At 35.6% G+C, this 25420-nt stretch overlaps 2 protein-coding genes across 7 annotated transcripts; one reads left to right on the top strand and one right to left on the bottom strand.

Annotated features, from left to right (window-relative positions):
• Positions 1 to 89: 89 nt before the first annotated feature.
• wee2 (WEE2 oocyte meiosis inhibiting kinase) lies at positions 90 to 5685 on the bottom strand. 3 transcript variants are annotated; one of them, XM_087291636.1, is made up of 12 exons: positions 5559 to 5685; positions 4784 to 5038; positions 4465 to 4664; positions 4336 to 4390; positions 4047 to 4216; positions 3078 to 3199; positions 2839 to 2985; positions 2654 to 2755; positions 1887 to 1972; positions 1606 to 1776; positions 583 to 731; positions 90 to 471 (listed from the first exon to the last, which is right to left on the bottom strand). In XM_087291636.1, the coding sequence occupies exons 2-12, from the start codon at positions 5027 to 5029 to the stop codon at positions 336 to 338; spliced, it is 1584 nt and encodes a 527-aa protein (XP_087147762.1). In that variant the 5' UTR covers positions 5030 to 5038; positions 5559 to 5685; the 3' UTR covers positions 90 to 335.
• A 1289-nt stretch (positions 5686 to 6974) lies between these two features.
• On the top strand, positions 6975 to 25221 carry dennd11 (DENN domain containing 11). 4 transcript variants are annotated; one of them, XM_087292078.1, is made up of 10 exons: positions 6975 to 7549; positions 9826 to 9925; positions 12582 to 12740; positions 13050 to 13206; positions 17461 to 17599; positions 17795 to 17926; positions 21658 to 21808; positions 21896 to 21964; positions 23115 to 23306; positions 23678 to 25221. In XM_087292078.1, the coding sequence occupies exons 1-10, from the start codon at positions 7180 to 7182 to the stop codon at positions 23694 to 23696; spliced, it is 1488 nt and encodes a 495-aa protein (XP_087148204.1). In that variant the 5' UTR covers positions 6975 to 7179; the 3' UTR covers positions 23697 to 25221.
• The last annotated feature ends 199 nt before the right edge of the window (positions 25222 to 25420 follow it).

Genomic DNA, 25420 nt, shown 5'->3' with positions numbered 1-25420 from the left:
GACTAACAATTATGCTGTATTTCCTTTTTCATGTGAAGTGTGATGTTGCTGAACTACCACAACAGACAAATTTAAAAGGTTTCACTGAATGATGCTTAATACATTTAAAAACTTTATTTACAGTTAAAACGCACCAATCGTGTTGCAAAAAAAATGTGACAATCCACAGTAAACAGTACAAATTATTGCACCCAGTGCCCATGTTAATTTTTAGTCCAGTTTCAGACAAAAAGAAGAATTTTCATCAGTGACCGCTTCACTGTAATGCAGAACAATACAAGATTTAGGCCTGTTGGCACATGCAGAACAAAACAAACTCAGTGCTCGAGCCAGTGTTAGTATCCAGGAAATCCAAAGCTCACAGAACGAGCTACATTTCGGCCCACAAGCTTCCTCTTAGCCTTGGGAAGGGACCCTGGTTGGCAGGACTGCTGCGGGGAGGTAGCAGCCAGTCTGGCCTCCTTCAGTTCTCTATTAAAGAAATAAATAAAATGTATTGCAATTACAATGTCTGCGAGCAGCAATGATTAGTACTGCTTCTTTTGTCAGTCCTCAAAGATAGTATAATGTCATTTAACTTGCCTTTCCAGCATAGCTGTTCTGAATTTCTCCACATTTAGCTCTTTGCGAAGCTGTGTAGCAAGTTTTCCAGCTCTCTCCTTACATAGAACATCATGCCGACACAAAGCTGTTGCAGATGGCCTTGCAGTAGGATCAGGATCTAATAGTGACTATCAAGTACACAATAGTCCATATGGTTGTCAATCGGGAGTCATATATTACTTTACTGTAAACAAACTCAAAAACGGCAGCACATTCATGAGAATTCTAAAGAAGAGGAACCAAAAACTAAAACTGAAACTACATTAACAGCATTGGACAGTTGATTTTATGCCCTCTGCTGGCAATGATTTTTTTGTTAGACGAGAAAACCATGTCATATACTTTGATACTTACATGAAATCAGATCTTCATGAATGTTATTGCTAAAACCTTTTAGAGGTTTCTATAGCAAGTAAACTAATGATTTGAAGAACTTCTTATAAGAAAAAAGTTCTCAAGAGACTAGTATAGACTAGGTAGGGTTGCAATAAACAATTATCTTATAAACTTGCTGAGTATTTTGAGTGGTTACACATGGCATCTCTTTCTTTTTTTTTTTTTTGTTTAGGGTCATGTAAATCTTACCCACACTTTTGCCTCATTTGCACACGAGATTTCTTTACACAATTTCTTTTATTAGACTACATCTGGAAACGGTTTTGTCCAACAGCACCTCACTGGTCAAACTGTATTATTGCAGGCCTGCACATTAAAGGGATAGTTAAACTAAAACTCGAAATTATCATTTACGCTCTCTCTTTATTTTCATATTATGAATGTCAATGGTTACAGGCTTCTACTATTCAAAATATCTTGTGTTTTACAGGGCAAAAGAAAACATTTGCTGAGTAAATGGCAGAATTTTCTTTTTGTGTGAACTATCCCTTTAAGTTGTAAGATGACTGGACAAAAACATTTGGAGTAACTATATTCAGTCAATATACAGCCATATAACAGGGACCTTAATAAATTACTCAAATATGCAGTTTAATAAAACAGTACCTTTAGAAGGTCTTTAAAGAGTGCTGGTAACTCATGTGGCAGGCTGGGTAGTTCTCCTTGCCTCAATCTGTGCCAATCATCCCCATTCTGGGGAAGTGGTGAAGCACCTGCAGCCAACAACACTGTCAGACCCAGCGCAAAAATATCTGCTTTAGGAAGATGCGTGTAGTCCTGTGAAAGAGAAAATTCACCTCATGAACCACTGGTCATGTCTAGAATTAGCATTAGCTTCTTTTAACATGCAGAAATACAAGCTTGACACTGACAGAGCTCAAACTGACCTCTCGCAGGACCTCATAAGCCAGAAAGCGACTGTCCCCTTCCTCTACCTGAGGGCTTGAGATGGACGTAACATGACCCAGGTCACCTAAATAATAAGATAAAGATAAGATTTAATTGAAAGTTGTTACTGTTTTTACCAATAATATAGTCATGGAGATCAAAAACAAAAATGTCAATGTAAATTTTGTAATGAATAAAAATAAATAATAATAAATATAAAAATAAGTTAAATAAAATAAAATACATAAAACACACAAATAAATCAATAAAAATAAAAAATATATTTAAAAGAAATAAATAAAAAAAAAAAATTCAAACAATACAAAATTGCTAGACTTGTAACGTTAAATTTGTTTGGCTGAAATATCAGCTAAAGAATAAAACTCTTTTTCACACAAAACTAGTAGCTAGTCATGTCACTGTCAATTGCCATTGTTATTTTGGATGTCAAGTTATCGCATAATTCTACAGAGTGAACGTGCAAATATGCAGGCATGAACCATTTCCAAATTCCAAATCAGCCTTCAAAATCTTCCACTCAAATTGTTCTAAAAAGTTTGTGTTTTTAGGCGTTTAAAATGTGGTTATGGTGTGAATGAATGACAAAAATGCTTCAAGTAGGTGTTGTGTTTTTAGTTAAAAATCATGTCAGGTAAATGCCCCCTATTTTGAGTTTCAGCTTTTTCTTATTGACTACAATTTATTTGGGTTTCGAAAAATACACTTAATTTTATCAATATGAATAAAAAGGCAAATAGAAAGTCACCAATTTTATATACAACTCCAGAAGAGTGGCTTTCATCCTCTTCTTCACTATCTCCCTCTCCACCAGCACTTAAGGTGGATCGACGACAGATGAAAATATTACCTGAAAGGAACGGAAATTCATAGAACTTTAAGTGCATGTGTAAAAAAGCAAAGGAAAAACAGTTAAAGTTGTACAAAGCTTACTCGGTTTGATGTCAAGATGCACCAGGCCTGAGTTGTGGATGTACTTGAGCCCCATGGAGACCTGTAGGAGCAGATCCCTGAGCTCGGGAACGCTGAAGAACTCCCCTTGCTCTCTCTTTTCAGTTATAGCATCATGAAGGCTGCCACCTATAGTACAAAAATCACCCAAAAAAAAATACCATAAGTCTAATAAACAAAAACATGACCATCCTCGTGGTTTCATGACAATCTCTTCCTACCATCACAGTACTCATTCTGTATAATCATATGGTCATCTTCAGCCCATGCCGAGTAGTATCGGACAACATGAGGGTGATGGCCCAACACAGCATGGGCGTACACTTCCTTCAAGGCTAGCTGCCTGAAAAAAAAAGTTACATTTGAGATCAATGACTTATCAAGGAAGCACAAAATTCCTAGCCATAAACAGCTGTTCTTTGAAATAATAGTGTTGTAAAAAAATGGACCTTTTTCACAAACTGGCAGCATAATGTCTGCAACATTGAAAAATAAATAAATAAATGAATAAATAAAAAGCTTAAGAAACAACAGACTTAACACACAAAACTTGTTTTGAGTACATTTTATATTTAAGAAATTTAAGTATATGTATTTAGTATTCTCAGAGTGCAAGTAAACAAGTATAGACCTTTTAAATGTACTGTGGTCATTAACATGTCCTGCTTGTTATCAAACTATTTCATTACTGTGAGAAGAGGCTTTTTAATCACAACTTAATGTTAAAAGGGCTATCATAACATCATTTATCAATACGTGGCTTTTTTGGATTCTCAAAAGCTACAGAAATTAAAGATGTAAAACAGGAAGTTTGTTTTTGTTTACATTCCTCAAAATGGTCTACTGATTACTTTATTTGCAGTATTTAGAGGAGAGGAAAGATTGTGGGTGCACCTGCAGGGACTCTGATTAGCGGAATTTTTGTACAGAATATAGTCATAGTTTCTATGGCAAAACAAAGCAAAAAGATGGGTTCAACAACACCATATACAATAAATCAACAACCTATCCTCAAGTAATCTGACTTTAGGAGATCACTATTATTCTAAACCATTGAGTTTTTTTTTTAACCATCTATAAAAGTTTATTCAACCATCATTTACAAATTTCACTTGTAAAAATCCTGTAAGTGTGAAAAAGGTCCATTTAGGGAAAATTAGAATTTTAAGTGGCTGGCAGTGCTGACTCACTCATTGGCGGAGCCTGCGATTGGCCTGCGAGAGCGCTTGATGGCGTACATGCAACCATCCAACCTCTTCACACATCGATACACGGAACCAAACTCGCCCACGCCAATGCAGGCCAGCTCTAGAAACTCACTCTCGTAACGCGACAGCATGCGGGCTGACACTGCTGGCCTCTGAAGGCCAACAGATGGGAGACGTTGCAAGAGAACACAGAGATTTGCCAAAGCTTTTGTGGGATTATGTAGCCTTACAAAAATACTACATAGAAATACAAGATAGAACAATGACGTACCTTCGAGGGGAGGAAGAAACTTTCATCCTCAGATGAATTCTGAATTTCTTTAGATCTGTTGAAATAAAAGCACCTCAATGTCAATTTAGTTACACAAAGGGCATCGCTGAGATGAAAGATAAGTGTTACCTTGGTCCATAGTCCTCATCATCATCACTCCTTTGACTCTTTCTCTTGTAGTGTTCACTGTTTCTGCGCACGGTGTCTGGTGTAAAAGGATTAATGTTCACTGAAGGAACTCGTTCAAAAGCAGTAGACAGGCGAAGGAATCGCTGACTGCGACACGGTTTGCTGCTAGAGCAAGGCATCGTTGATTTAGACAGCAAACTCTGTGGGTGGAGGAAGTAAACAACTCTTTGTAAGGTCAAATTTATTGATACTACAAAACCATACACCAGACGGTCACCACATCAAGGTTCACATGAAACCAAAGCACAACCAAGATTACTTTTGGTGTGCTGGGCGAGTCACAAAGTCGAAGCTTTTTCCAGGCAGCATATGGTATGGGAGAGGTAGGGACTGAAGGAGAAACTGTGATGCTTCTGTTACGGTGTCGTTGTATCCGGGGTGTCCGGCAGGGGCTTCTAAGGGGGACACTCCTGTGTGTCCATTCATCAAAACTATTGTCACTGCTGTCCTCCTCCCAGCTGCTGGAGAAGTTCAGATGTTGCTGTGTTGCATTCACAGAGGCCATTTCAGACCACTGCAGTCAGAGGAGAAAAAGATCATATTTTAGGATAGAGGTGACAGATGACCAATATCATTTGTATGGTATAAGTATTATAAAAACACCCATCCAGATGTTTTAAAAACAATATGAACTTAAAATTTACAACCTGACACAATGTCCATCACAAGCTTGATACCTCGGTATCTCAAAAATGTCTATTGTGCATGCTACACCAAAATAGATAAATATATATTGAAGTCACCTTCATAATCTACTGCTTTGAATGAAACTCAGTTCCAGCTTACCGTGAGATGAGCTCACATACCACCACGCTAAAAAAAAATGGCGCGTCAGCGTTAATGAGGTCCTTTAACAATGGGCGGAAATGCTCGTCCCATAATTAACCGCAAACTAGTAACGTTGGTATTTTGATTCCGGTCACTTTAAACATTTGTTCGGAGATTGTTTCGGAGCCATACACTGAATTATTCATTATCATTATACAAGGAATGCGTGATAGTCACAGTCATCACATACTGTATATTAATGTTACCTTTATTAAAATTTAGTTCCTCGGAAGTGAATGCGTTCATCAGTCAACCAATGAAATACGCTTCTCAACGCTCAATCAAATGCTATTGGTTCGTGCAGTAGTCAAGGCAAGTAAAGTGGTTTCCGATTGGGATGAACAACTTTGCAGACTATTTATTTAGCAATTTTATTTTTCATTTTTAATTAAACAAAAAATCAATAAAAACATAAATGACAAATGTACATATTTAAAAATATAAACTGGTAACGTTTAGCAACTTAAATATTTTTTAAAAGTTCAAAATAAAGAGATAGATAAATAGACAGACAGACAGACAGATAGATAGATAGATAGATAGATAGATAGATAGATAGATAGATAGATAGATAGATAGATAGATAGATAGACAGAAAGACAGAGACAGACAGATAGATAGATAGATAGATAGATAGATAGATAGATAGATAGATAGATAGATAGACAGACAGAAAGACAGAGACAGACAGATAGATAGATAGATAGATAGATAGATAGATAGATAGATAGATAGATAGATAGATAGATAGATAGATAGATAGATAGATAGATAGATAGATAGATAGATAGATAGATAGTCAGTACATAACCTCATCTATAAAGGTTACAGATAGCCTATATCTTGTAACTCTGAAATACAATACAACTTAGTACCTGTGAAAACCAGTACAGACAATTTCATCACATTAGCAACAGAACATTGCACATTGTGACCTATATTGTACCAAAATAGCAATACCTTTTTTTATTTATCATAAAAATTTGTTGTAAGATTGCAGGATTTATGCAATGCTGTTTTCGTTGTTTACATAATGAGGTTTTTGTGTATGGACATCGCATCTTTTTGCAATTTCTTAGCAACTTGACCTGCCTTCAGCAACTTCCCCTGAAAACTTGTTGGCTAGCTGGTCTTAAGCTACTGTAAATATTCATTCAAAACACTAGTTTGAAACACCACTATTGGAAAAATAATGCTTGGTACGCAGTAAATGCAGGCAAAATTGTAAATACATGAAACAGTGTAACAAAGCTAATAATTATTTTATTAATTCTAATAATGTTTCAGAGCAACATGGTTTAGTGTGATTATCAAGTTACAAAGACTGCATTTTAATTATGCAAATATGGGTAAGCAAACAAGGGTAAGAAACAACTTGTCTAAATGGTGAGTGCATTTTCATTTTTGGGTGAACTATATCTCTTTAAATAGCAAAACAACAATTAAAAAATACATTTGTGGTTTCTAAACAATTGCAATATGACTTCTGATGAACGTTTAGTCGTCAGAGTCATCAGCATATTTATTTTAGGGAACAGCGCACACAGACAACATCACACTATTTATTTTTCGGGCGGGAGGAGGTTGATCGCAATAAAAACCTTTAGCACCACGTGAGCGGAAGTGTGTGACATCATCAAAACAGTGTCGACAGCGTACGCCTGGGCAGCGTCTGTTCAGCTGTCTGGATTTACTACATTTCAGGACCGTTTGAATCGCAAGCGCTATGTTCCGTTTCACGCGTCGCGTTTGTGGCTCAGACTGACTGCTCATCACCGAGCGTTACTTTGTTTATTTCCACCTTTATCAGTATCGATAAACAAGAGTATGGTTGAGCAGTCGGATCGCGCTCCGCTGCTGGACTGGGAGGAGATCCCCCCGGCCGAACTTGCCCCATCGGTTCCATCACCGGACACTGGCGATTCATTACAGTCCGGGCTATCAAGTTACCCAACTGAGGCCACATTAGGGGCAGATATCACCTTGAACACGAGCCCGACGAGACCGAGCAGTGTAGCAGCTGTTCATTCTCCTCATAAACAGCACAGCGGCCCGGGAGGAGATGCTTTAGCTGAGGAGGATGAGCCGGGAGACTGCGCCTTCCACGGGCTCTCGGTCAGGGACCGCAGGATTACTGGATGGGAAGAGAAAGATCAAATCGTTGCTGTGTTTGTGGTCACTTTCGACACAAGATCGGGTAAGGGTAATTGTAAAGTGTGAAGTAAAATGTCAATTGAGTTATTGTGGTAATGTGGCAGCCGCAAATAAGGATGCTATAACATGCCAAAAGCCAGCCTGCTGAAAGGGGTGGTTATTTTTTCTTCAAAAGTCGTCCTTTTTGCAGTTATTCGCCTCATTTTCTAATTATGAGATTAAATACTTCATTTTTGTGACATTTTAAGCACTATTTTTAGCTGTATTATCTTGTCAGATGGTCATCAAAACATCAATACCAAAAATATTTCCTAAAGATTTGGAATAAAGAAACATAAAAATATTTATTTTTATCATCCAAATTTATTACATAAATTATCATTTGAAAAAAAAGCAATCTGTAAAAGTTTTACATTAAAAACTGGAGCCTATTGTCATTTATTAGGCAAATAACAAAGTAGCCAGCACATTTAACTTTCCCTCAGTCACAATTTGGCTACTTTAATAAAATATAATTAAAACATAATAATAATAATAATAATAATAATAATAATACATGTAGAGCTTCACAATTTTCTAGCCTCTCTTGTAAAAAAAGTACATTTGAAAATTCATGGACAACAACAATAGCCAAAATAGTATTCAAATCTATTTTATTATGGGCCGCTTTTAGTGCTTCATGCCTTTTTATTGGTCATTTTATGTTTCAAGAATAAGGTCCAAGATGAAGAATAAAAGCTACTTGCAAAATGTTTTCTCTATAAAAAAACAATACAGTAGCGAAAAATGTCTTCACTTACGTCAGAATGTATGTTTTCTTGCACAGCTGGATGTTGGACTCATAAAAAATATTTGTTGGCATTGGCCAAAAACTGATTAGCTGAAGTCACACTGAAGCAACAGCCAACGGAGGATTCCACATGGTCTTAAAGCCTTTTTTGATGGGTTATTTTACTATTTTTGATGGCATAGCAGTCAGACAAATAAGCTTACGGATGGAACAAATTCTGGACCTTTGTCAGTGGGGTGGGTCTTCCGAACCCCCCCCCCCCCCACCCTGGCTACGGGCCTGTATAATACGTATCTGTTTTTTTATTTCTTACAGATGTGACTTTTGTGTGAAAACCTGTTTAAAGCTAAATTTGTAATCTGTTGATTTGTATAACATCAGCAGAATGGCTTCATATACTAATACTAGTCCTGTATAATGTTTCCACAGCATGACAAAAAAAGAAAAATGGGTAACTGTGACTTTATACGTCTCATTATGTTTTTCTTCTCTCAAACCACAGAGGAAAAGTCTAAGTTTCATGATTTGAGTCCACAATTTTGAGTTATTTTACAGCTTGAAAAAAATTCTAGTTGTAAAATTTAATTCCCTCAGAATCACAAGAAATAAACAAAAATAATTTAATATAAAGAGTAAAAGAAAATATAATATACAAATATTAAATACTTTTTATATTAATTTTAGTATTTTTCATTTATTGATTTATCTTAAATTCAGCTCTTTATTTATTTTTTATTTTGAGTTTCCAAAAGAAAATGCATATATAACTTATTTAATCTCTCATACAGAAAGAGACTTACAGATCTTATGTTTTCTTCCCTTTACCTCTACCAACAACAACAACTATAAACAGTAAAACATAGAGAGTTACAAATCCTGTATAATATTTCCTTTAAAGAAGAAAATATATATATTTAGACACATATAATTACATTTAAAAGTTACAATTCAAGTAAAATCCAGGCTTATTGGTAAAATATACTCAATCTATTTACTCCAAATTAGAAAAAAATATTCAGTCTGTGTTCTTAATGAAAAAAATAATTTTCCCATGACATGTATAGTGTGCATTGTATCAATCCATTCTTCAACTGTTAATGACTTTAATTTTACCCATTTCTTTTGTAAATACTTTTTCACTAGCTGCCAGAGGAATAAATAACAGTTTCCTGTCTTTATTAATGCATCCATCTAAATTTATATTAATTCAGTTCTTTAAATTCAGAAACTGAAAACATGCTAATCATACAAGTGCTACAACTGCATTTACTTTTTATTTATGTGCGTGACATAAGAGTTTCGTCACATGTAATAACACATGCAAGTAAATGAATGGAGAATAAAGTGAGAGTATTATAAGTCATCCAGCTACTGTACTGCTTTTAACACACTTCCTCTATTACTCACACAGCTGAGAAAAGCTTTTAGAAAGTTTCTGTGTTCTTATGCAAACAGTATTATTCAACCAGGGCCAATGGCTTTATAGTTGTTTACTAAGTCCCACGCTGTGTTTTTTTTGTTATTTACAGGGAACATGATAGAATGGTGCCTACCTCATGATGTCAATCTGGAAGGAGTAGAGTTCAAGTCTATGGCCAGCGGCTCCCATCGGATCTCAAGTGACTTCATGTAAGAGTCACATTTATAAATAAATTCCATTTCATTTAAAAAAGCCTGAGCCAGGCCTGGCGCCAGGATATCAGAACTGAGGGGGCATTTTAAATCCACTAGACCTGGAGGCTGATTTTGGTCTCTCTTGTTCCTTTCATTTAGGCTATTTATTCACATTTATTATTACTTTACTTTGTTACTGACCTAAGGCAGTAATATATACGTTTTAATAGTAATAATAACAGTTTCGCTATTACTGATTTTATTAATTATGATAATGCAATGATACCGCTTATTAATGCAGACGGATCATGGCTTTAGTGCCAAACGAGTGCTTTAAATCATATGTTATTCTCCTTATTTATTTCCGTTTTATTTCAAATAACAGGCATATGAATGTTTAAAGTTTTAGGTATAGACGTCAAATTATGCCCACACATGCAAGCTGACCCAAGATCAGACTACTCGTATAACCGGTAAATAAATATAAAGAAATCAGCTTAACCGAGTCATCACACTTCACGTAGCCTATTACCCAACAAACATCAGTGTTAGGGAAAAGCTAAATGTTACAATCTAATGTCATTCAAAACAATTACTTAGTTACATTTTAAGGCATTAGTGTAGCCAGAAAAATACCTAAAAAGATACCAAAATTCACATGTTATTACTGTGAAAATTTGTTTGGCACGGATAACACGCAGCTTAGGCTATATCTTTTTTCATAATTTTAAATGTAAAAAATAAAGATTTATCTTAGGCTATCATAAGTGTGTTTTTTCGTGATATTGTCTGGTTGTCATCTGTAAATCATCCTAAACCATTAGGTTACTAGGCCTACCCGTCATTTTATTTATTTATTAAGCCTATTTTAATAACTTGTTTTCAGGTTATTTTCATTTTAGGGCCATGAGCTACAAGTCAAAACAAACTCGATATGCTGACTGTATTTTAGCTCTTAAAATAGATCTACAATATATTTTATGTTGTTTAATTTTGCATGAGCAAATAGCAGTATAGCTTAAATTACATATTTTTAAAAGATTATTATTCAGCCTACCTGCAGCATGTGAGAAGTTTCTCGGTTGATCCGCGGTAAATCCACTTAAGCACTATATTCCATTTATAACACTGCAAACTTGACTTCGCAGACCGGTCATCTTTAAACGCAAAAGGCATTTATTAAGTGTTATACCTTGACTGCTGCTGCATAATGGGATGTTTCTCTACACAACTGTAAAAGTGCGCTTTTTAGCAATGTCAAAATGAAAGCAAACATTCAAAAGGGTTCTGCGTTTTGTCAATTTTAGCTTAATTGTAATCATATTAATAACAATATTAATTAATAAATTAAAATATTATTTATAGTGTAGCCTACTGCAGGAAAACACTGCCTACTGTTTTTATTAAAACATTTTTATTAGGCTGCATCTTCCCGAATAACTAATGTGAAAATGGCACTTGCGTCTCTGCTAAAATTAATTTAACAGCAAATTTCTTCTGCATTTCTTCCTTTTAGAGCTCAAGAGAGTTGTGTTTAAAGAATTAGTTAACCAAAACATGTAATTAATTAAGCTGCTCGTATCATGTCACCCACTTTTCTCCCGTGTGAGTTGAGTGCGCCTCCATCACCGTGTGCGCGTTTATTTAGGCACCTGACCTGACACTTAGTTACTCTGGATCGGGCATTTACAAAAAAAAAACACTGTATGGTGTTTATCTGTCATTATGTTACATTTTAATTAGCAACCTATCAATGCACTACATCAGGGGTGTCCAAACTTTTTTAAACAAAGGGCCAAAATCCAAATATCATTAAAAGCTGTGGGCCGAAGGTAATAAATATACCAAACTATATTACATCAAATTTACCATGTGTCATTTCCTAATTCATTTAATAATATTTCAATATAAATAGAAAACATAACTTTAAATCGTATTAACTAGTAAAGTATAACTTTTTAAATTGTAACTTATTGAAATAAAAACGTAAACATTCACATTTCTAACGCACACTGTAAAAAAGTTGACTCAGCTTCAAATTATAAGGCAACAAACTTCAGGACATTTTTTTAGTTTACTCAACTTAAATCGAATCAAGTGCAGTAATTGGGTTGAAAGTTGAGTCAACTCAAAAATGTTGCTTTAAAATGTTATGTTGAGTCAACTTTTGTTACAGTGGAGTGGAGTTCAATGCTGAATACACTAGTCAAGCAGAATCTGCCTTTGACTTGATTTGCTCTCCAAAGTCTTCATTGTCAGGTGACAGTATGTACATTTAAACTAAATCTGAATAATTTACACCATTTCATTGAAACATTTAATTTCAGTTAGCTTTAAACAATAAAACAAACAAAGGGTTACATTAAATTTGAATTGAAAATCTCGAAAGGATTCCCATCATTCTCCCTCTCTTTTTTGATGGGATGGTGGGCCTCATCAAAGGTTACAATGGGCCAACTTTGGCCCCTGAGCCCTAGTTCGGGCATCTCTGCACTACATGTTCTGAATTCTGTGTTACATAAAATTTGTTTTTGATGGGTTTGTCACATTTATTATCTTATCATGCCATCATGAGGTAAAACTGCTTGATTAGTGATTGGTTACACATCTTTGTGCATATAGCTATATCAAGAGATCAGTTCATATTTATCATGCTCATCTCTTTTTGTAGATATTTCCGCAAAGGCTGTTACTTTGGACTAGCGTGCTTTGCTAACATGCCTGTGGAGAGTGAGCTGGAACGTGGAGCGAGGATGAAATCTGTCGGGATCTTGTCTCCTTCATACACATTGTTATACCGTTATATGCACTTCTTAGAAAACCAAGTCCGGTGAGAGTCTTTTGTCAAGTCTCCTCTTTGCACGCATGGTTTCTATTTTAAGATGTCGTTAAGTATTAAACATAAGACCTGAGCTGCATGTGATTTATTTATTGTTTTATGTTGACTTAAGTTCATCTCTTATTCAGTTAATGTAATAATGTGAAGCATGCCAAAATTGTAATTTGTAAAAATGCGTCATGATTAATTGTGCTCAAAATGTTTGTTGTGTAATGTCTGCCTCTAAATAAAGCAACTTCCTGTTTGGTGCAACACACTGTTTAAAAACATTACTTGTTTTCTGCCTGTGTATTTCGACAGGCACCAGTTGCAGTGTCCAGGCCAATACTCTCCACTGGAGGCTTTTTATGAGGATAAAAAGGCAGTGTTGCCTTCGGGAGGAAATGGTTTGGTCACAGCTTGCCCAACCAGTGCTCTTGCACCCATAGTCAACCGCTGCATGCATCCAGAGATGAAGGTTTGAAGTTAAACATATTAAATGGTGAAGCAGTCCGATTTCAGAAGTACTAAATCTATTCATTTTCTCCATAGGGAAATAGATTTTTTTAAACAATAACTGATAAAACTTTAAAAAGAGATCTGTTGTGTGGTTATTCATGCTTTTTTAAAATGGAGTTAACTTGTTAACAAAGGTTCAGTGGCGGAGCCATGCCTCACTTTGCCTCCTTAACCAATCACCTACTCCTTTAAACTAATTTAAGGAAGACCATCGCTCTAGCACTGTTCTTCTCATTCTTTAAACCTACCCTCCCTCCCTCCCTCCATTTCCACGTTTTCCATTCACAATCCTATAACCCTCTTCACTCCTACATGTAGGTTGAATCGGGGGGTCCAATCACTCTCACGATTACAGAGACAGTACCCCCACTCTGAGTTTCTGAACAAAGTAGGATGCCCAATCAACCTACCCACTTGTTTACCAGTCATCCTCTTACTTCCCTTCCACTTCATCCCACTGTTCTCCTACCATCCCTTTCATCCCTACAGTAAAGTTTTAAGTTAAAGTGTGGCATGGGCCATGCTGGTGAACAATATATTCACACAATTTTTTAAACAATTACACTTAGGAGCTAGATTGGCACAGAAAAATGACATAACTCATGATTCTTAGTGGAAAATTCCATCAATTAGAGAACAGCAGTGTGCAAAACATCATTAGCCCCACCCACTCCCATGAAGCAATAAAAAAATCATCCAGATCTCTCTAAGTTCTTAAATTACTTAAATATTTGTATACACATTCATTTCGGAAATAGCATTGAAATGTATTGTTTTTACAACAATGATCTTTAAATTAATTTCCGTATTAAATCTGTAAGCCTTGTACCTTTGACTCTTTCTCCAAAGTTTGTAATTTATGATTCTCTTTTTAGATTGCTGGTTTGATTCAATTTAATGATTCATCAATTCATCAAATTTAACTTTTCTAAAAAAAATTGCCAACATTTTTGTTGTTGCTGTATTTCCTATGGGAAATTAATGGGAATAGAACTTCCAAACCAGACATTAAGGTTGTATGTCCACCGAAGCGTTTTTGCACTTACAAAAACTCTTATACTCTACTAGTTCGCTTGAGTGTGCGCATCAAATGTGACGTCGTCACTGTGTTTGCAAAGGTTCATTTTGGGTGAGCGCGACATGATTTCGGCTGGCGGAGCACACACATTTTTTTGAGCAAATAGTTTGCGCAGCGCCACGTTTCATTTAGAGTTAAATATGAAACACTTTGAAGAGACATCTATATGATCAGTCCATGCGTGATCATAGGGATAACCACAATAATTATTGGCTAGAAATTGCAAGAGCTTGGAAAAGAATGAAAGTTTTTGTAAAGGTTTGGAAAAACTTGTGGGAAAAGTTTGTTAAAACCAAAAGGAGAGGCCATGCCAAAAGTGGAGCCCCAGGTGGTTTTATTATTACAGAATGTTTTGAAGTAACAGATTATTTCTTTGATAACTGGAAAAGAATATTTGAATCGGTTTACAGTATGCTGATGCCCTAGTTTTAGGCTTTTTTTAGGCTTGGTGATAATGGTCTGAATTTTTGAATCATTATTGCCTTTTTAGATTATAAGTAGAGGACAAACTAGCCAGGCAGTAATGTGTCATTTGAGGAGTTGGCTAAATAAAAAAAATGAAAAACGTCAGTGTTTTTTAATAAGTTTACTTTATTTGGCTTTTATTCTTACGATAATAAAAATATATTTGTAGATCAACCCATGTTCTGTTGTCATTGATATTTAACTTTAATAGGTAGAACTGTCCGAGATATGAACAAAAGCAAGTGAAAGTTTGATTTAAAAAAAAACTTGAATGATTATAAAAATCTTTCTAATCATTAAAATAAATTCTAAAAAGTAATAATACAAATTTGTTTAAAAACCTTGAACGATATTAACGATATGACGTAGTATCCGTCTGACTTTACGGTGTTTTTTTTTTTTTTTTTTTACTGTCCCCTGTCATTTTAAAGAATATCACAACGGTGAACTTGTCAAGTATAAAAGCCTCGTCCTCATCCATGAGGGCAGTGCAGTAAGGCATAGAGCCTGTGTTTTACGGTCAGCAATTTGCTTTTTTAAAAGCAGTTGGGGAAACAGGCATATTTAGAACAGTGCTCACGTTTCTACAGCACAAAAACACTTCCGTGGACATTTACTTTAATGCACTCTATTTTCTGTTGCACTATTTTCTGTTACTGATCAAAGCTCCTGTTTCTTGAAAAAGTTCTCCATTACTCATATTTTTACAGTAGTATTTGTAATAGATAATTCATATTTTACCCCTTTCAAACACATTTTTTTATTTTTTATAAATCTAAGCCAGGCCACTCTGAATTTGATGTTACTGATTATTCAGGATGATTTACTTCAGGTTCCTCCAGCAGCAGCATAAACATGAGAAAGTTCAGTTTCATGAAAACAGGAAAACCTATTATGAGAAAAATTTCTCTGTCTGCAAACCACAAGAACCTCCATTGTTAAAGAAGAATTTCACATATGCAGATACTGTTGTTGAAAAATATGCTGATGTGTACTTCAGCACAGAACTAGATTTGATTATGCTGTTTGTTAAATAAAGCCTTGTTCTGTCTTGAAGATAGACTTTTTAAATCTGTGTTTGATTTTCGTGATTATAGTTGGTTCAAAGATGTAAGAAGAACAAATTTATAACATATCAGTTATTTTTTTCTACATGGAAAGCATATTAAATACAATTTTGAAATAAAGTTGCAATCATTATTTAGTGTAACATATACAGCTTATAAGTACATATTATTAGTCCCTTGAATTATTAGCCCTTTTGTTTATTTTTTTCCCCAATTTCTGTTTAACGGAGAAATTTTTCCAACACATTTTATTAGTTTTAATAACTCATTTCTAACAATTGATTTCTTTTATCTGTCATGATGACAGTAAATAATATTTTACTACATATTTTTCAAGACACTTCTATACAGCTTAAAGTAGCATTTAAAGGCTTAACTTTGTTAACTAGGGTAACTAGGCAGGTTAGGGTAATTAGGCAAGCTATTGTATAACGATGGTTTGCTCTGTAGACTATCGAAAAAAATATTGCTTAAGGACGCTAATAATTTTGACCTTAAAATGAATTAAAAAATATTTAAAACTGCTTTTATTCTAGCTGAAATAAAACAATTAAGACTTAGAGAAAATATATTATCAGACATACTTTGAAAATGTCCTTGCTCTGTTAAAACATCATTTGTGAAATATTTAAAAAAGAAAAAAAAATTCAAAGGGAGGCAAATAGTTCTGACTTCAACTGTATATGAAACAGCATAGCTATTCTGACATGTCTTCTTTAAATTATATACAAGATTAGTAATGTAAAATAACTTTAGATTTAAATTTAAAAATAAATATTGCTGAGAAATGGGTAAAAATTGGTTTGAAGAATAGTGGTAAAGTAAATATATCACATGTTATATTTTGGAGCTGGACTGTTATCCTTTAGTAGGATCTTTCAATACATCATCAAATGATGAATCTTCTAAATCTGCCTGACAAGATTTATTCAATTTAGTAAGTGTCTTCTGTAAATCATTTTAAAAATGTATGATATTCTTTAATTTTTTGTTCAGAACCGTTTTTGTTCAGAAAACCCCTTTGCCCCATTAACATTTCTTAAAATTTCAGGTAAATAAAAACAAATGTATAGCAAGTGCACAAAGTTATACAAGAACTAAAACAATTTAAATGTGGAATATTTCTTTAATAATTTACAAATAAATTTTATAAAATTGAAAACTGAAATTGCTCTTTGAACTATTTTTTTTAAATGACTCTTGGTAAAAAGGTTTAATTGCATTTGAAAATATTGGTCAATATTACATTTTATTATTTTCTAATATTTAAAATATTTCCCAGAGATGGGTTGCGGCTGGAAGGGCATCCGCTGCGTAAAAACTTGCTGGATAAGTTGGTGGTTCATTCCGCTGTGGCGACCGCGGATTTATAAAGGGACTAAGCCGACAAGAAAATGAATGAATGAATGAATGAATATTTAAAATAGTAATATAATTAATTCAAACTTATTTTATTATGTGAACTAAAAGCTTTCAAGTTTTTTTATATTCTCATATTAAACATGCTCGCTTGATTAATATGCAGTTTGTCTAAATGTGAGTCTCTTAATCAGAAATCTGAAGCAACTGATGCATAATCGCTTTTCTCATCTTTGTCCATCAGATCACACACCCGGCTGGCTGCATGTCCCAGTTCATCCGCTTCTTTGGAGAGCAGATTATGGTTCTTTGGAAGTTTGCTTTGCTCAGGAAACGCATCCTCATTTTCTCTCCTCCTCCCGTCGGTGTGGTCTGCTATCGGGGTGAGTGTGAAATCCACTTTTTATGCACATTGAAACATACATCAGCTGCCAAAATCCAGTAATAATGTACAATTACATTTATATTTCTGGGTGTGCTCATTGATTTATTTATAACTGTATATCAAATTGGAATGTTTTCAGAAAATAACTTAATATTATTTTTCTTTTTTTATGTTTGTGGCTCGTCTCTCTTAGTTTATTGTTGCTGCTGCCTTGCTAATGTGTCCATTCCTGGGATGGGTGTGTCTGTTCCGGAGTTTCGCCCCTTCTTCTACATCAATGTTGCTGACATCCCTGCTCTTGAGACTGAACTGTCTTATGTGGCCTGTAAGTGTCTCTACTTAGTGAAGTTGATTGCAAAATTCATAATTCTGAAGTCTAATGCTGTGTCCCGATTCGCAAACTTGTACTACACCCTAAAAGTATGCAAGCTTTGGAGCATACTACTTCCATAACGGTCTTTTAACAGATCGTTATGTTGCTTGGGTACATTGCCTGTCATTTCGACACTTTATCCACATTTCTTTCATATTTAATTACCTACCTTATTGGAGAAGCAGCAGGCTTATCTGGCATTCGAGAGTCTTTTATGCAGAGAAATCTACTTAAGTGTTAGAAAGTTAATATCCAAACATATCTTTATATAAGTTTAGTATTGTTGTTGCAGATGAAAATATGATTGAAATATTTTCCTGTTCGTGTAACGGAGGCCAGCTAGTGTGTGCTGTGCTGGTAAACCCTTAGCGACAGATGCTAAGGGCCATGGTCTTTAGCCTTCTCGGTAGAGAACCTGACTCCCATGCGGAAGGTCGCCGGTTCGATACCAGCTCGGAGCGGGTTGGGTGGCGTAGGACCGGCTGGGTTACAATGGTGCCGTGACCCGGATGGGAGTAAGGTTTAGGGGGGTGAGTGTAACGGAGACCAGCTAGTGTGTGCGTGTGCTGTGCAGGTAAACCTCACTCCTCTGACCTCTAAAGGTGCTCTAGCGACAGATGCTAAAGGCCATTCTTAAGCCTCCTTGTTAGAGCAACCGACTCCCATGCGGAAGGTTGCCGGTTCGATACCAGCTCGGAGCGGGTTGTGTGGCGTAGGACCGGCAGGGTTACATTGGCTAGATATTAATTACTAGTAATTTAAACAACTTTAATGAAGCCTCTCTACTTGGCGGTTGGTCTTGTGTGTCTCTCATGTTTGCTGTTTATTTACACTTTTTTTACCCGCGTTTGTAGGTCTAATACAATTCTCATTCAACGCACAATGTATTGTGGGCTGTATTAGCAGTTTAATTATGGATGGTTCTACACTTATAATTTTTACAGGAAATAGTAGACCATTTGGGAACCTTTGACATACTGATTTCAACTTACTATGGTTTAGGACATACTAATTCTATTTTCAAATACTATTTAGGATGGATAGTATGCGAATTGGGATGCAGCATGAGGCTACATTATTAACTGAAAAAAAGCCAAAATTGCAATATGTCTGTGCGTTTATCAAATCACTAACACTGATTTTTGTTAAGTTAATATTAATACATTCTTGCACCTGAACAAGTCATTATCTACTGGTGTTTCCATTGACATTCACAGTAAACATTTCTCTATTGGTCACAAACGCTGTGTCTGGATCGCTGCAGTGTTTCAACTCTAGAACCCAATCAGGGCAAAAAGTCTTTAAACCTTTAAAGGCTTTACAGTACATTTGAAAAGTTTTCATAGCGCTTCACTTTTTCCACATTTTTTATGTTGCAGCCTAATTCCAAAATGGATTAAATTCATTTATTTCCTCAAAATTGAAAAAACCACATGTACAGAAGTATTCACAGCCTTTGCTCAATACTTTGTTGATGCACCTTTGGCACCAATTACAGCCTTAAGTCTTTTTGAATATGATGCCACAAGCTTGACACACTTGTCTTTGGCAGTTTTTGCCCATTCTTATTTGCAGTACCTTTCAGGCTCTATCAGGTTGGATGGGAAGCGACGGTGTACATCCGTTTTCAGATTTCTCCAGAGATGTTCAATAGGATTTAGGTCTGGGCTCTGGCTGGGCCATTTAAGGGACATTCACAGAGTTGCTTTGAAGCCACTCCATTGATATTTTGGCGGTGTGCTTTGGGTAATTGTCCTGCTGAAAGATGAACCGTCGCCCCAGTCTGAGGTCAAGAGCACTCTGAAGCAGGTTTTCATTCAGGATGTCTCTGTACATTGCTGCATTCATCTTTCCCTCTATCCTGACTAGTCTTCCAGTATCTGCTGCTGAAAAACATCCCCACAGCATGATGCTGCCACCACCATGCTTCACTGTAGGGATGGTATTAGTCTGGTGATGAGCGGTGCCTGGTTTTCTCTAAATGTAACCTGACATTCATTCCAAAGAGTTCAGTTTTAGTCTCATCAGACTAGGGAATTTTGTTTCTTATGGTCTGAAAGTCCTCCGGATGCCTTTTGGCAAATTCCATTCGGGGAGTTGCTTCTGTCTGGCCATTATACCATGCAGGCCTGATTGGTGGATTGCTGCACAGATGGTTGTCCTTCTGTAAGGTTCTCCTCTCGCCACAGAAGAAGGCTGGAGCTCAGACAGTGTGACCATTGGGTTATTGATCACCTCCCTGACTAGGGCCCTTTTCCCCTGATCACTTAGCTTAGATGGCCGGCCAGCTCTAGGATGATTCCTGGTGGTTCCAAACATCTTTCCCTTATGGATGATGGAGACCACTGTGCTTATTGGAACTTTCAAAGCAGCAGAAATGTTTCTGTAACCTTCCCCAGCCTTGTACCTTCAGACAATCCTGTCTCGGATGTCTACAGGCAATTCCTTTGTCTTTATGCTTGGTTTGTGCTTTGACATGCACTGTCAACCATGGAACCTAATAAAGACAGGTGTATGCCTTTTCAAATCATGTCCAATCAACTGAATTTACCACAGGTGAACTCCAATAAAGCTGCTGAAACATCTCAAGAATGATCAGTGGAAACAAAAAGTACCTGAGCTCAATTTAGAGCTTCACGGCAAAGGCTGTGAATACTCACGTACGTGAGATTTTTCAGGGTTTTTTTGTTTTTAATAAAGTTGCAACAATTTCAAAAAATCTTTTTTCTCATTGTCATTATGGGGTATTGTGTGTAGAATTTTGAAGAAATAAATTAATTTAATCCATTTTAATCCAAGGCCGTAACATAAAAAAATATGAAAAAGTGAAGCGCTATGAATACTTTCTGGATGCACTGTAAATGCTTCAGATTTTTATTGCTTCAGCTGCGATGAAATTACTATATTTAGGATTGTATTTAAACATGTGCTGTGGTTGTATGTTTGGATATACAGTTAAAGTCAGAATTATTAGCCCCACTGTATTATTAGAGCTGTATTTCCCCCCCAATTTCTGCTTAACAGAGAGAAGATTTCACATTTCTAATAATATTAGATTTAATAACTCATTTCTAATAACTGTTTAATTTTGTCTTTGGCATGATGACAGTAAATAATGTTTTACCAGATATTTTTCAAGACACTGCACAGCTTAAAGTAACATTTAAAGGCTTAACTAGGTTAATGAGGTTAACTAGGCAGGTTAGGGTAATTAGGCAAGTTATTGTATAATGATGGTTTGTTCTGTAGACAAAAAAAAAATTAGCTTAAAGGGACTAATAATTTTGTCCCAAAAATGGTGTTAAAAAATTAATAACTGCTTTTATTCTAGCAGAAATAAAACAAATAAGACTTTCTCCAGAAGAAAAAATATTATCAGACATAGCACAAGTACACTATGTTTGGTTTAAAGATTAACAAAGAAGAAGCATTAGGAGTCCCTGCAGTTTTCAGTCCAAATAAATGTAGACAATTCCTTTTTGAAATTTAACATATTAAAACAGAGATTTTATCATTTTACAGTCATAATATAAAATAAAAAATGATCTTTTTCTTAAATACTGTTTTATTTTACAGTGAAAATAAAATATAAATGTATGTTTATCAAAAATGTAACTGTAGGTTATTCAAAATGTAACTGTGTATGTAAGATGGCATTTTGAGGTTTTCTTTTGTGTTCTCAGGTACCACAGAGAAGATCTTTGAGGAAAAGAAGGAGCTGTATGATGTGTACATTGACAATCAGAACGTGAAGACGCACAGAGAGAGTCTGCAGCCTCTGCTTCGACTCAACAGTGCAGACAGAGAGAAGTATCGCAAGCTCTGTGAGCAAAGGTACCAACATCTGAACCTCTTATGAGAAAGAAAAAACAATAAAAGTATGTATTTCCACAGGCATATGATCATATCAATGGGTTTCAGGCAGTTGCTGCTGTACTCTCAGGAGGTGGATGGAGATTGCACATCCAATGAGGAAGACCTCTTCATTCTGTGAGTGATGAATTAGGATCCTAAATGTAAATGTAAATGTACACACCTGAGCACAGATTATTATAACAGCAGGGAAGTGAAGTGAGCACCTATTAGCACCCTGTGACATTTTCCATACTATTTTTTATATTCTTCCTTGTCATTTGTTTGATATTTGTGAAATCCAAACTAGATTATCTTCAGTTTAGACAAAACGTTAATCAATAACAAATAATATGAATAAAACAAAGAGCTTACCAAAATGGTTGTAGGGTGGGGCTTAGAAATGCTGCTTTAGAGTTTTCAGACCCAACTTGATGGACAAAACAATGACTGCATTTCAGCATAATGTCATCTTCTAGTGGTCATTTCATATTTTGTAGTACAGTAGTCCCTTGTTTATTTGGGGAGTTGCATTTTAAAAATAACTTGTGATAGGCAAAATCCCCGAAGTAGACCGCTTTATTTTTCACAAATATTATAGAGGTTTTAAGGCTGTAAAACCCCTCACTACACATTATCCAATTTCAGTTAGGCATTAACATTTTCACACTTCTCTTATTTAAACACTCAAAGTTCAAATTTGCGTAGAAAAATAAGTCCAGTATTCAGGGCTTGACTTTTATGATCACCAGCCACTGTGGCTAGTAGTTTTTCCAACATTACTAGCCACTCGCCATTTTCACTAGCCACAATTTTGTTGTTGGGAAAATATGTTTTATATGCATAAATTTGACTTTGGCAGGCTAAAATTACATGATTTAAGTTTTTTGTTTAGATATTTTTCATTGATTTTCAGTTTTTTAAATGGGAAAGAACAACAATACAAACCCCAAACCCATACCAATCCAACAGCGCTCAAATTAGCCAAAAATGAACAAATATACAATTGTACATGTAGGTTTAAATACAAACAAATAATAATAATAACAATAAGTAAAAATAAAAACAAATAAAATAAAAATAAACTAAAATAAATTTAATAAATAAATTTTACAAACATGTAACCATACATGCCATATGTACAGCAAATGATTTAGGGTTTTTGTTCTGTTTTTTTTTTTTTTTTTCAGTTGAATAAAATACTTCTTAAAAATAGGTTAAAAATCATTCTCGTGAACCCAATCTTGTGTCTCTTCACACCCTAAATAAGTATGTATTTTCACTCCAGGTTCTTCATGGAGCAGAACAACCGAATCTTCCAGACCCTGTCTGAGGTGGCGGTGAGTGCCGATCCAACCCTGACTGCTGAGCACGTGCGAGCCATGGGGCTGGATCCTCAAGGCGATCGCGGCTTCCTTGTGGACCTGCTGGAAATCTACGGCATCGACGTCATGCTGGTTATCGACAACCCCTGCTGCCCGTAAGACCCTCCGTCTCTGCCCCTCTCTCTGGAGTCCTGTTTTCTGTTCGGGCTTAAATTCACATCCTACTGATCACCTGCTTGTCTTTTCTTTCTTTTCTCTGGCTTGGCTTTCTCAGGAGCCACTCCTGACCCCTCTGGACCACACTGATACTGCCAACACCAACAACCCAAGTCCGTCTACAGGCTTTTTCGCGCAGCCAGTGGCGTCTTTCTGCTTCTCTGTCTATCTGTGTGCTTTGTATTCTACCAGCCATCTTGGATTTCTTCTCAACTCTGCCTAAGCTTGTTTCCAAACATGATCTCTGTGCCTCTTTATTCCTGCTTTTTCAATCTGTGGTCTTCAGTTGTGACTTTGTTTTTCTAGCCAGTGCTGTTTGGGGGAACTGATGTGATGTCCCCTATGGATATAAATCTGCTTGGACACCAGAGAATTGGAATAACGGTCCATCATTTCCTGGATCTACATGTTTTTTTTGTTTGTTTGCTGGGAACAACGGTTTAACGTCTGCTCTGAATGTCATATATTATGTATTTCTAAAAAGTTTGATGGTTGTTCATATTACACACTACTGTAACGGTGAGGATTTTCACAGTCTTCGCCACAACAATTCAATCATGTACATGTGAGAAGTCATTTCATTTGGGGAAGAACCTGGGCAAAGTCAAAAGTCAGTGTGTTATTTGTGATCTATTGTGCATGGACTAATAGACACAAGTTTGGCTGCTGTAGTTTGACACGACATTTATTAATGTTCATGAATGGGAATGAACCACAATGTAGGAGGGTTTCAGTCATCCTTGTTTAACTCTTCAAATGTTAACTAATGAATGTGACTGACCTTTCAATGCTGTCTACACCTGTTCGAGATGTTTCTGTTATATTACACACACACACACACACACACACACACTGAACAGGTATCACTGTACTAAAAACAAATGAAATGGAGCCTAGAATGTGCATTTGTTTATCCCGGATAGGCCTATAATCACTGTCATCATTGGTATTGAATGTAAATTGTACATTTAATGCTCCGGTTGATGCACACAGACGCTGCATTCATCTTTCTGAAGAAATGAATGTGATTTCTGACTTTCTAATCGGTCAATGCTCATGGTTATTATATGTTGTGTATATATTTGGGTTTGTCATTTAAATGTGTTTGAGTTGATCATTGCTGGATGACAGCAGAAAGACTGAGCTGATTGACCGTGGTTGTGTTTATATGTTCGTTCTATAAAGCCTAACTGGATGTTTAATAATTCATTGAGCTGCATTAATAGAATAGAATATCTAAATGGAAAAGGATTTACCCATTCATTTTACTGTCAGTTTCACTGTCCATCTAATTTTCAACATGCCAACAAATGTGACATTCGACTTTTGGAATTGAGTGCAGGCACTCAGGCTTGATGGAGAAAAGTTATTTAAATCACCTTAAATAAAATATTTAAATGAATAATAAATAATACTATTGCTTACAAACTAGATTTGATTAAATGTGAGTTTCGTTTTTACATTTCTAATAAATCAGAGAGAATTCTTCTGTATTATTATTATTCAGACCATCCTCTTGTAGGATGTGGTTTGGTTATGTTAAGAGTTTGATTGTGATTGAATGAAGAATGTATATGAAGCAGCCGTGTAACATAACTGTACAGGATGAATTGTCTGGTTTTGTGTATGTGTGATTTTCTTTTTTTGCTTTTTGTCAGTTATCGAAGTGTTACACAAGTCTTTGTCACAATAACAAGCTAAATGAATGTTGAGTTTTACTCTAATGGTATCACAAAGCACTAGTGTAATCCACACTACCTATACAGTAATACAAACTAACAGCATGTGTCTGTTGTTTTAAAGCCAGTGATTCCTCTTCACTGCCATTTTGAATAAATGGTTCCTTTTCTACCATATGCTTTGTGGTGTAGTTCTGAGATAACAACACTCGCTTAAAGAAAAATCTTTTAGTGTGTGTGTGAAATCAAAAATTACAGTTTAGTTTGCTAGCACACATCGTTATTCTTTAGGTGAAAAAAAAATCTGCGTGTAAATCCACTGAAAAAAAAAATAGTTGGCTACACTCTTATCGTTAGTTTGCCATGAGCGAATA

The sequence above is a fragment of the Danio rerio genome, chromosome 18, assembly GCF_052040795.2.
Source record: "Danio rerio strain M-AB ecotype USA chromosome 18, GRCz13ab, whole genome shotgun sequence".
Taxonomy (NCBI): Eukaryota; Metazoa; Chordata; class Actinopteri; order Cypriniformes; family Danionidae; genus Danio; species Danio rerio.
The sequence above is the reverse complement of the archived record's forward strand: the minus strand, read 5'-3'. Positions and strand labels throughout refer to the sequence as shown.

Excerpts from the sequence above, each read along its gene's own strand:
- wee2 (XM_087291636.1), bottom strand. The coding sequence starts at position 5,029 with ATGGCCTCTGTGAATGCAACACAGCAACATCTGAACTTCTCCAGCAGC. Across the intron at positions 4,665-4,783 it reads ACTCGCCCAGCACACCAAAA|AGTTTGCTGTCTAAATCAAC; the intron begins GTAATCTTGGTT and ends CTCCACCCACAG. Across the intron at positions 472-582 it reads AGAACAGCTATGCTGGAAAG|AGAACTGAAGGAGGCCAGAC; the intron begins GCAAGTTAAATG and ends TTTCTTTAATAG.
- dennd11 (XM_087292077.1), top strand. The coding sequence starts at position 7,180 with ATGGTTGAGCAGTCGGATCGCGCTCCGCTGCTGGACTGGGAGGAGATC. Across the intron at positions 12,741-13,049 it reads TTCTTAGAAAACCAAGTCCG|GCACCAGTTGCAGTGTCCAG; the intron begins GTGAGAGTCTTT and ends GTATTTCGACAG. Across the intron at positions 21,809-21,895 it reads CGCAAGCTCTGTGAGCAAAG|GCAGTTGCTGCTGTACTCTC; the intron begins GTACCAACATCT and ends AATGGGTTTCAG.